The sequence below is a fragment of the Bos mutus genome, chromosome 17 (assembly GCF_027580195.1).
Source record: "Bos mutus isolate GX-2022 chromosome 17, NWIPB_WYAK_1.1, whole genome shotgun sequence".
NCBI classification, from domain to species: domain Eukaryota; kingdom Metazoa; phylum Chordata; class Mammalia; order Artiodactyla; family Bovidae; genus Bos; species Bos mutus.
Genome location: NC_091633.1, coordinates 10,625,615 through 10,637,631, shown reverse-complemented (window position 1 = coordinate 10,637,631; position 12,017 = coordinate 10,625,615). Strand labels below are relative to the sequence as shown.

The window sequence follows — 12,017 nt, the reverse complement described above, 5'->3', positions numbered from 1 at the left end:
ACAAAAATTCTTGTTTTTTCAAGCTAAGAAACAAGTGGCTTCTCATCCACACAGTGCTGCAGATTATTCAGACATCAGTACAATACTGCACAGTAGTTAAAACGCTTGTGTCCTGTGGTGGTGTTAATATTGGGAGTGTTTTAGAATTGAGGCTTGAATTTGCTTCATACTGTGATCACCTTGACATAAGGTTTTAGGACCTATTATTTTAACTCACATTCAGGGCTTGGCGTCTGCATTATAAGAACCTATTGCTGTAATGCCATAATGACAGCTGTAGATTTACTCCTCCCACTTGTCACATCAGATCGCTGCTCACACCATCAGAGTTGGTAGGTAGTGCTAACCCATCTGTGTCTCTAGGTTTTAGGTAGAGGAATATCAGGAAGCATCGGAGTGGTGGCTTCTATCAACGAACAGGAAGGTATAGCTACGGTCAGATTCCCACCCATAGACTGTAGAAAGACTTCGCAAGCATCAGACACACTGACTATTCCATTGTCTAGACTTTGTGTTCCAAGATCAGAGGTAAGGTGATTTTTAAATGTATCCTCAAATGTCACTGCAAATGGTAACCATCCTGTAATGAATAATACGCACATGCATAGTGCTGAAGCACAAATACTTGGTTTTCTTAAATTTTACTTATGATATATATTTACATATTGGGTGTAATTATTTAATAGTAACGTTGATGTGAAGATTTTTACCTAAATGACCAAATTCATTTCTTTGGTGAGGAATATTCCGCAGTATATTGTATGTTTAATTGTTTTGGTCTAGCTTGCAATTTTCTGTATGGTGATTTTTTTTTTTTAATTGAAATTTTGAGAATTAACTCCAGATGATAATAACACCCTCATTTCTTATAAACTAACTACTTGAATTTAACTTTCTGCCATGCCCCCTCCTCCCCCTCCCACCGCCATCAGGCATTGCCTCTTCATAAACTGTCCATTACTGAGAAGGTAGTACAGGCAGTCCAGTCCATGTTGCTTCCTCAGGAGGGAAGTCTCTCTATTCATACCTCACTTCCTGCAGCAGGAGATGGGTCAGCTCCTGTGATGGCAGTCGTTCGGCTCCTGGCTGAAATAAGAACAAGGTGAGCGCCCTCCAGAGACCCCCTAATGTGCTGAGTGGTGCAGGCCAGAGGGACAGGCATCTTCCATGGGCCTCTCTGTGCCAGGTTTACTGGGTCCACAGCATGAACTTCATGCCAAACTGAGTAACAGAAACCATCCATTTGTGCTGTGTTTACTACAGTTTTTGTTGCATTCCCCAACTTCTTAGCTTTGAAATAAAGTTTAGCTGTTTCCCTAAGGAAATAAACAATCAAAATATGACTGGTATATGGAGTGCACGCATAGACCCCATTGATTTGCTTTGGTCAAAGAGCTTTGTTCTATCACAGGAAGTCTTCTGTCACTTGGCCCTTTTTTAAGTGGTTCAGACCACATCAGTACCTATCTAGTCTCTTTCTAAACTGCTGAGGAGAAAATTAGGGAATGCTCACAAGTGTCAGAATTGGAAGGAAAACACATTTATTTATAATTAAACAATAGCAACAAGTTTCTTTTGAAAATGAAACTTGCCAGAAAGTTCTAATATATGTTTTGAATCTGGTGAGAGAGGTCAGTATACAGACTTCCCAAGCATTTGGGTCCTTCTTGTTCTCAGAACATTAATATTGCCTACAGAGCAAAGTTTAGGAAAAGGTATTAGGAGACAGTGCTTATTTCGTAGCTGGCACTTGCTGTCTTCATGTAGGGAGATGGCAGCCATTTCCCCTTTTTCCAATTGTCCATGCAGTGTCAGCAGTTACTGTGTGGGAAAAGAGAAGCTAGTTACATATATTCAAACCAATGCAGCTCAGTAAAAAAGCAAGAGGAATGGAGAGTTGGAACCTTATTTAAATTAGTGGATAAAATTGATTGAAATGTTTTTCACAGTTGGGTTTTTAGAGAATGACCATTGATGACTTTGAAATATTGTAAATCTTTTAACATTAAGAGCATGCCTGGTCATGGCCCAGCTTTTAGAAGACAGCTTATTTTGTGAAGAATTCATACAACAGTGTCCAGCAGCTGTTGAAGTTCTTAACCTAGTAGCCCAGGAATGCAGTGCTGGTAAGTACCTGTTGCTTTCCTTTCTATCCTTTGTGTCGAGGTTTGTTAGCACACTGACAATCTGGAATGGAATATTGACTGTTTTCACATACACTTCCAACAGCTAAGCTCTAGACACAGCACTTACACGACTGACTTTCATTTCAAATCTGTAAATGTAAATAAAAAGCTTCAGTATATGCCAACTAGAAAATCAGCATTTTTCATTTTAACTTTAGGACCATGATGTCAGAGTATTTTCTTTGCCCCATTCATATTAATAAGTGGGTTTCATTTCTGTATTAGAATTCTTTGTGACCTGCCCTTAGGGCTATGGATACTTTCTGACTATTGTCATTGGCCACATGTGAATTCAGAGTCCAGAAATTTGCACTAACATCCATCTTTGTGTGTTTGTGTTTCTGTGTGTCTGTATGTGTGCTTATGGAAAAGTTCAAAAAAATACAAAAATAGACTATTTTTGTATAATGAACCCTCATGTTTCCATCATCTAGTCTCAACAGTTATCAACTCATAATCAATCCTGTTTCTTCTACACTGCATCCTCCTGGATTATTTTTAAGCAGATTTTTAGATATTCCTTTTATTTATCTGTAAATATTTTAGTGTGTATCTCAGTAAGGGCTCTTAAACACAATATCATTTTCACATGTGAAAAATTTACAATAATTTAATATTATTTAATATCTAGTCAGTGTTCAGCTTTCTAATTTTCTCAAAGTCATACTTGTTTTTACGTTTGTTTATTTGAATCAGAATCCAATTAGAATTCATCCATTGTAATTCATTGTTGTCTTTTAAATCGCTTTTAAAATACAAATTCCCCTCAGTATCTTACTTGTTGAAGTTTCCCATAGTCTGGATTTTGTATATCCTATGGTGTCATTTAATATGTTTTTGTGTTCTTGAATTTCTTGTACACTGATGATTGGCCTGGGTTTTTCTGAGTGAAAATTTACCCTTTATCCTCAAGGATCTAGTTGGACTCTAAATATAATTGTTCACAATTAGATTAGCATTTCTCCAATGCTCTTGTACTAATGTTTTAATAAACTAAAGAAAAAATAGATATCTTTACCTCCCTTAATGTTTTTAATCTTATCTATTTTTTGGTCATTTTTGTTACCTATATTATTTACTGTCTCTCATGCTATTTGCTTTTTTTCTGTAACTCTCTAATTTCTCTGTCCTTAAATTTTTGTCCTTTTTCATGTGGCAGTGATTTCTTTCGGCTTGTTTTTGCTTTTTAATTCATCTTCGTTTTTATATCTATCTTTCTTCTCAAATCTCCTTCCCTTAATAAGCATAGCTGTCTGGGGCCAGCAACCATTAAAAAGCCTCAGAGAGATCCCCCCAAAAGAGACAGCAAGAACAAAATAAAAGGAGCTTGCTTGCTCGGCTTCTCAAGTGAAATTACTTGTGACTCAACACTTGCTCATTATTTAATTTTGTATGTGTCATAGGTAGTTCCCTACTTCTGCTTTTTTAATATTCTTGGCTTAGGTTGCATCCTAAGACTTATTTGACTGATTTTAGCAAACATATAACCTTCTGAATGAATCACTTGCTTTTCTCTAGGACTCATTCTGGGTCTCTCTTATACATTTTATAGAATAAAATAGAATACATTTTATCTTACTCTGTGAAATTAACTTTGGTACTTAATGTATAAGCCAGAAATCATAATAATTTAGAGCAAATAGCTTTAATAATAACCCATCTAACCCATTTTTTCCCCCTGTAGAAAAGAACCCTATAGAAACAAAGAGTTGAAAGAAACATGTGGGAAGTTCTTATTAATTGCTACAAAATAGAAGACTATGAGCTTATACACAGCAATTTATATTCTAAAATAGTGTCCTATGTCAAGAAAGTGAAAGTGTTAGTCGCTGCGTTGTGTCCGACTCTTTACCACCCCATGGACTAGGCTAGGTTACACCCCATGTAACCCACTAGGCTCCTCTGTCCATGGAATTCTCCAGGCAAAAATACTGGAGTGGGTTGCCATTCCCTTCTCTAGGGAATCTTCTCGACCCAGGGATTGAACCCCAGGTCTCTTGCATTGCAGGTAGATTCTTTACTATCTGAGCCACCAGGGAAATCCATGTCAAATTTAACAGTCCTGAATACCTCACATATTGGATTACCAGAAAGGATTTTAAGGTTTAAAGTAGGTATTTAAGTTTGCTGATTTATCTGTATTAAAAGAAAAAAAGAAAAACTATGTCTGAATTACTTTCCAACACAGCAGTAGGTTCTTATAGCCCACTTAGAGTCTGTGCTCAGAAGAAATGCTGTTTACTACATGAGATTCAAAGTAGTGTGTAGAAGAGAAAGAGTTCTTTGATTTTTATTTTTTAATATATCAGGGTTTTTTAATTTCATAAATGAATGTGTCATAGAATTTATAAGCAATAATATATTGATTCTCTAAAGTGAATCTGGGATAAAGTAAGCCACAGACTTGGCCATTGAAATGCTTCCGTCTTTGGTCTGTCTCTCACCTTTGCCCGGGTTTGTTTCTTATGTTGCATAATAATGTTTCAGCCTTGCACTGCGTTCTTTGTCACGTGCATGTGTGCATATACACGTCTTCTCTCTCCTCCCAGATTAGGGACTTCGGCTCATATTAGCTTTCTATTTTCCAACATCTGGCCCTGTGCTTTGGTTGTGGGAGATGACAATAATAGCTTTCATTTATTGAGTGTTGGCCATGTGTCAGGGACTCGGCTAAAGGCTTTAACTTGCATTGTCTTGTCTTCACAACCATCCTGTGAGGCACAGGTACTGTCCTTACCCCCATGTTGGCAGTGAGATGTTAAATATCAAGTAATGGAACCAAATTCTGGATCCAGGCAGCCCAACGTCAGGGCCCGTGCACTTGACTGCATTGCTTTGTTGCTGAGCTACACGTAGGAGACAAAGATGTCTCAGGGTGTTTGCTCTTTGTAAGAATTTGAATAATCTCTGTATTTCATTGCTCGGGTCCAACTCCAAAAGAGTTGGAGCCCTCTCCAGAGTTGTAGGATTTATTTGCACGTCTTCGACATCTTCCCCTCCAGGAGAGCGGCTGGCAGTTGTGGAAGTGCAGTGTGAACGGCTGAGGATGCTCTACCGGGACTGTGCTCGGCCCCCGCCGCCTCCGCTGCAGGCTGACCGGAGACAGGTGAGCCCTCTGCTGTGTCTGCAGCACGCAGCATCAGAGAATTACAGAATTCCAGGCAGCACGTTCATGATTTTAGAAGGGGTGTTTGCAGAGCCATTTGGAGGTATATGACATGCTGTCATCTCTGAATGTCAAAGCACATCAACTTGACATTCCGAACATTGAAAGATTACAGCAGAGGAGCAGAACTTGGCAGTCTGTAAATAATTTCTGCATTATCAATAAAAACAAAAAAAGAAAACTTTTTCAAAATTTTAGATCTGTAGTTCATCTTGTAATAATACTAAAAAGTATACATAGAGTGACTAAAAAGCAAAAGTGGCACAGAGAAAGACATTTATTATGTGATATTACTTATACATGGAATCTAAAAACTACAACAAAGTAGTGAATCAAACAAACGAAAAAGCAGACTCACAGGGAAAAAACAAATTTCACTTGAGGGGCAAAAGCAAAAGAGGCAAAAATGGCCAATATTGGCATATCTGTGAATGTTCTTAGCAGCACTAGTCATAATAGCCAGAAAGTAGAAACAACCTAAATGTCCATCCCCTGATGAATGAATGCATAAAATGGGCATGTTCATACAATGGAGCATTATCAGCCTTAAAAAGTAGTGGAGTGCTAATACATGCTGCAGTATGGACAAAACTGGAATGATGCTAAGTGAAGGAAGCCAGTCACAAGAGACTACATACTGTATGATTCCATTTCTTGTAATGTCCAGAACCTGCAGATTCAGAGAGGCAGAAAGCATAGAGGTGGTTACCAGGGACTGGGAGGAGAGAGGGATGGGAATTAACTTCTAATGGGTACAGTTTCTTTTAAGGAGAACAAAAATGTTCTAACAGTTTGTGGTGATGATTGTAGAATTCTGTGAATATACTAAAATCCATTGAACTATACACTTTAAATGGGAAAGTTACATGTTATGTGAATTGTATCTCAAAAAATTTTATTTATACTAGGTGAGAGTATACAAAAATTGCTGTATTCTTATAATTTTTCTATAGATTTGAAGTCATTTCAAAATAAGACAGTTAAAAATATATGAGAAAAAATGTCACTTGAAATCTCAACATCTCCATTTTGTGTTCACAATGCTATTGAATGAGAGTGTTTTTCCCCAATGCAGCCCAAAGAGATTACGTGGAGCCCCTCACGAGTGTTTCCACCTGTCCGAGCCTGCATGTTCTCCTCGCACCTCACTTCTGTCACCTTCCTAGCAGACCCCAGTGCAGGGGGCGGTCTGCCCAGGGGCACATTTATCTACGCCACCTCACCACTGCCCGTTCAGGTGAGAAATCACAGGACCCTTTGTCTTCTGCCTCTGTCCTTCAAATATGAGAGAAAGAGGAAGTTCAAGGGCCCATGTTGAGCCCTGATTGTCTGCCCACTCCTGGTGTTTCTTCAGGCCCCGTCTTTCTACTGGGAAATTGAAATTGTTTCCTATGGAGATACAGATGATGATACTGGACCAATAGTTTCCTTTGGCTTTGCTACAGAAGCAGAGAAAAGAGATGGGGCATGGACTAATCCAGTGGGCACCTGTCTTTTCCATAAGTAAGTGGCTGCTATCACTGTTACCTGAAAAAAAATAGGGACTTCCCTGGCTATCCAGTGGTTAAGACTCTCTGCTTCCACTGCAGAGGGCATGGATTCAATCCCTGGTCAGGAAACTAAGATGCCACACAGTGTGGCAAAAAAAAAAAAAAAAAAACCAACATGGATGTGGGTATTTTAAAACTATAGTAATACAATTACAGTCTTTACCCTAAAAAATGTAGACAATACCAGCTGGAAATACACTCAAGTTCAATGAAAGAGAAGAGCTCTTAGGATTTGTCTTCTGGTTACTCTCCTGCTACTGAAACTCCTCCACCCATTCACTGCTTACCTTCCTCTATGTTGGCCCATTAGCCTTGTCTCTGACTGTTTCTTGTTTTTTTTTCAATAGCAATGGCCGAGCTGTGCATTACAATGGCTCCAGTTTATTACAGTGGAAGAGCGTTCGATTAGACGTAACTCTCTCTCCTGGTGAGCATGGTGGGAGGTGCATTTTTTTTTGTACCTTGTCTATTTCTGTTGTTCCCAGGTTTGGGCCAGAATAGGTCAAAATTAATGAAACTCAGCAAATGGAAATGGACACTGTCTTCTAGTGAAAATGAAATACTTGTCATTGCTGTCCCCTAGTTTACACTGAACCTTTCATTTTATGAGGCACTGTTGTCATTAAAGCCTCCACTGGTAACTTAGGAGTCACAGTAATTGTCATTCCTCCATCATTAGAAAAATCTGAGATTTTGCTTTTCTTTGAAGTTTGGTCTTTAATTAGCTTTTCATTAATAAACATATAAATAGCTTCAAAAAAAAAAAAAAACCCCTACCAGTCACCTTGAAGCACTCAAGAAATGCATTATCAGTAGGTAAGACAATGTGCTATAGACTTTGCTCTCAGCAGGCTAAACATCCAGTCCAGCTTCAGCAGATCTTCTGCCCAGGTGTTTTAGTCACATAGTCGGTTCAATAAAGAGAAAATCTTTCCCCTTGTCTTTTTAAGCCTCCATATAATAACTTGATCAGAAATAGTAGAGGAATAGCCCTAACTGCTCCAGAAGTAGCATAATACAAATATTGTCCTCTTGACATTAGAAGCAGCCAAAAGTGTTGGTGACTTATTTTCAGACAATACATCTTAGCATCATCTCTGATGAAACTTGAAATTATTAAATGTGATAGATGATCTGAGATGCTTAGGTAGGGATTCCTGAGTCACTGAACCCGACAGATAACTTCTTGTAGCTGTCTGAGGGGGTAATTTGGTCATCACTTTTCCTTGAGGGAGCTGCTTATTAAATTGTACTTTACCAGTGAGCATGGTATTTTCAGTTATGGTCAAGTTATGCCTTAGAAAGTTACTTCCTGGCAGGTTGTTTCTCTCTCTATGGATCAGAACTCTGTAACCTGCTGAGTACTTAAGTGCTTTAAGCACAAAGGGAGGGGGAGTAGAGAGAGCAGGGGACCCGTAATTAGGTGGTTTATTTGTTTGTTATAGTTGATTGTTTTGTTTGATCATATTTTAGTTGTTGAGAAAATTTTGGATCAGACCTCAAGCAAGCCTGCTACCTACTCTTTTCTTAGAGAAATGTGTCTGTGTGGTATTAGGAGTTAAGAACCTACTTTTAACAACAGGATCCCAACCTCAGTACCAACACCTTCAGTGTCTGTTCATTAACAGTTACTCTTTGAGCATCTCCTATGTGCTGGGCCCTCTTCTAGGCCCTGCAGATGCCGTGGTGAACAATGACAAGTCCCCAGCCATTGGGAAACCCAGCCTAGTGGTATCAAAAGCATATGAGACTGGAAATTCCCTGGAAGTCCAGTGGTTAAGACTCCACACTTTCATTTCTGAGGGCACTGGTTCGATCCCTGGTTGGAGAACTAAGATCCTGAAAGCCATGCAGTGCAGCCAAAAAAAAAAAAAGAAAGCATGTGAGACTGATCAAAAGCAGAATCACAGAACTTCATGCACTGACTGGAGAGTTTACAGCGGGTTAATTGTAAAGCTATGTGCACTAGCAGCTTGCCTGAGGCAGCCTATAGTGCTGATGTGGTGGACATGGTCCCCTTGGTTCTCTAAGTTCATCCCAGGATCTAGTCATCTCATCAGAAAGCAGCTTAGCTTGTATTATCTTCACTTCCTGAAAAATGCCTTAAATAAATATAACTAAGGAGTCATAATATGAGTTAATGATGTATGTTTAGTTTACACTGTAGGTGGAGTTTTAAATTACATTTTTTAGACCCTTTCTAAGTCATCTGCAAACTTGCTGGGAAAACACTACTTTTCTTATCTTTATTCATAAGCAATCTTGTACATGTCAAAAGAGAAAAACTTGTATTCCTCTATTAAAAAATCATATCCAATGTTTTTCATTTTTGTCTTAGCTGCCTGGAAAATAAAGGTTAAATTTCATGTGTAATTATGTAACTATGTAGACACTACTATTTTTGTTCTTCTGAACAGTTTCTGACTTCTCTTTTTAAAATTGTTTATTTCCGTTGTGTTCCTTTGAGTGAGTGAGTGTTAGTGGCTCAGTCTTCTGACTCTTTGTGGACCCATGGACTGCAGCCTGCCAGGCTTCTCTGTCCATGGAATCCTCCAGGCCAGAATACTGGCATGGATAGCCATTCCCTTCTCGAGGGGATCTTCCTGACCCAGGAATCAAACCCGGGTCTCCTTCATTGCAGGTGAATTCTTTACCGTCTGAACCACCAGGGAAACTATGTTACTTTATATATATCTAAATATTGGGTTGGCCAAAATTTCCTTTGTGTTTTTCCATAAGATGTTATGGAAAAACCCAAATGAATGTTTTGGCCAACCCAATACAAGGTATTCCATGTCTTTTTCAACTGTAACTGATGGCATGAATAAATAAAAACTATGACAGTCAATGGTACGTGACCGCATGCCAGTTACATATTGGAATTTTAATAGTCAATAAAAAGGAAAAAAAAAGTGTTGTCTCCTTCTGCCCTAGGTGACGTGGCAGGGATTGGCTGGGAGAGAACCGAGGGGACGCCTCCTCCACCCGGGCAGCCTGCCAAGGGCCGTGTGTACTTCACATACTGTGGGCAGCGCCTCTCACCGTATCTCGAAGATGTCTCGGGTGGGATGTGGCCGGTGGTTCATATTCAGAAAAAGGCAGGTTGTCTTGTTGGGAATGAAAACCAAATTCTCCTCAGCAATTTGTTCCATCGGGAATGGAAAAATTAGACTCTAGACGTGGCGTGGTTGACATAGTATGTGGTACCTGATGACAGAACCTCAAAAAACCTGAAGAAGTGGGTCCTTCCTTTGCATTGAATCTGAGTGCTTAAATGCTTTGATCTCCTTTTGGCCATCTTTCCTAAACAACAAGGCAAGGGACGCTGGTGTTCTTCCAACGCCAGTAGAAAAAGCCTGTGGTTAAATAAGTTTGGAACATGGCCCTCTTGGGTTGCTTTTAGTATAGCAAAAGCTCAGAGGTATCCTTCAGTAAAGATTTAAAAATTAAACTTTATTTAACCTAGCATCCCTACACTTATACTTAATTATGGAACTCTTGTTTTTAAGGAGCACCTATAAACAACTAATGTTCTATGGGACATTACTATTTACTACATGCTGGTAGCTCCCACATCCTTATATCCAGTCCAGATCTCACCGTAAATTCTAGACACAAATATTCAGCAGCCTAGACAACATTTAGAAATAGATATTCCAGTTAACATGTCTGAAACTGAGCCTAACTCTTCCCCACCCCCAGCCTGCTTCTTCCCTAGCCTGCCTTGTCTCAGGAAATGGCAGCTCCATTCCTTCAGTCACTAAGGCCAAAAACCTTGGCCTCTTTCTTGACTCCTCTTCTTCCTCCCATTCTACAGCCAGTCTGTCAGCAAACCTTGTTGACTTACCTTCAAAATGTATCCAGAATCTGACCACTTAGCTGATGGCCCAGCCACCCTCACCTTCTGGGTAGCATGTTACAGTATTCCTATGTTTCCCTCTTCTCCCATCCCCTGAGTTCCTGCCCTTTTACATGTCTTTTCAACACAGCAGCTACAGTGATCCCTTAAAAATGTTGGTTAGGTCATGTTACTCTTCTGCTTTCAACAGGTCAGTGGCATCCTGTGTCACATATTGTGAAAGCCCAAATCTTAGAATGACTTAGAAGATCTTGTAGGATGTGCCCCTGTACCACGTCTCTGATAGCATCTTTGCTCTTTCTTCAGTGAATTGATTAAAGATGTCAATAATTTAGTCAGCCTGTTCTGTTCATTCAATAAATATTTATTTATTGAGCACCTATGTTGAGTGCTATATCTCAAGTACTATGCTAAGCTCTGGACATACAATGAGCAAAAAAGATACGGTCTTTGTGCAATTAAATCCAGTTGGAGGAGTCAGGTACTAGTCAAACATTCACATAAATGTGTGTGTGTGTGTGTGTGTACATATATATATGAGAGAGAAAGAATGTGTGTGTGTGTATGTAGACAGAGGTGGGAGAGATTTCTTTTGAGGAATTGGCTCATGTTACTTTGGAGACTGACAAGTCTCATGAACTGCCATCTGCATGCCAGAGACCCAGGAGAGGCATAACTTGATTCAATCTCAGTCCAATAGCAAGAGAAAAGAGAAGATGGAGTGAGATATCCTTTAACTCAAGCAGGGGTAAAGGGAAAAGGGTTGAATTCCTCCTCCCTCCACCTCTTGTTTTATTCAGACCCTCAATGGATTGGATAGTGCCCACTCACATTAGGGACCTACTGTGTCCACCGATTCAAATGTTAATCTCACAGACACACCAGCAATAACAATGTTTAATCTGGCACCCTGTGGCCGGTCAAATCAGCATATAAAATTAATCATCACAGTATGATTGAATCATAGACTTGAAGGAAGCAAGTATGAAGCCAATCTGGTCACATCCGTATTACCCTGAAGAAGTGATGTTTGAGCCAGATCTGGAATTTTAACTGGTTTAAATGGACAAAATTGGAGGAAAGAATGTTGCAGGTGAAGGCAGTGGCATGTGCAGTGGCGTCAGGTAGAAAGGAACAGTGTTGGAAACAAGAAAGGTCACTGAGCTTGAATAGCAAAGAGCATGAGTGTGAGGTGAGGGGCAGGGCAGCCTTGCCAAGCTTGAAGCACCAGGGTCTGTAGTTGCACCAGCCCCTCT

The 12,017-nt window shown here is 39.6% G+C and overlaps 1 protein-coding gene across 6 annotated transcripts in view; it reads left to right on the top strand.

Annotated features, from left to right (window-relative positions):
* HECTD4 (HECT domain E3 ubiquitin protein ligase 4) overlaps nucleotides 1-12,017 on the top strand; it is a 170,643-nt gene that overhangs the window by 124,018 nt on the left and 34,608 nt on the right. For all 6 annotated transcript variants that reach the window (XM_070386054.1, XM_070386057.1, XM_070386055.1 and 3 more), the window contains 8 exons: nucleotides 364-528; nucleotides 933-1,102; nucleotides 2,011-2,126; nucleotides 5,189-5,292; nucleotides 6,428-6,589; nucleotides 6,707-6,855; nucleotides 7,250-7,329; nucleotides 9,837-10,000. In XM_070386054.1, the coding sequence (XP_070242155.1) occupies nucleotides 364-528; nucleotides 933-1,102; nucleotides 2,011-2,126; nucleotides 5,189-5,292; nucleotides 6,428-6,589; nucleotides 6,707-6,855; nucleotides 7,250-7,329; nucleotides 9,837-10,000 (1,110 nt within the window). The remainder of the gene's footprint in view (nucleotides 1-363; nucleotides 529-932; nucleotides 1,103-2,010; nucleotides 2,127-5,188; nucleotides 5,293-6,427; nucleotides 6,590-6,706; nucleotides 6,856-7,249; nucleotides 7,330-9,836; nucleotides 10,001-12,017) is intronic.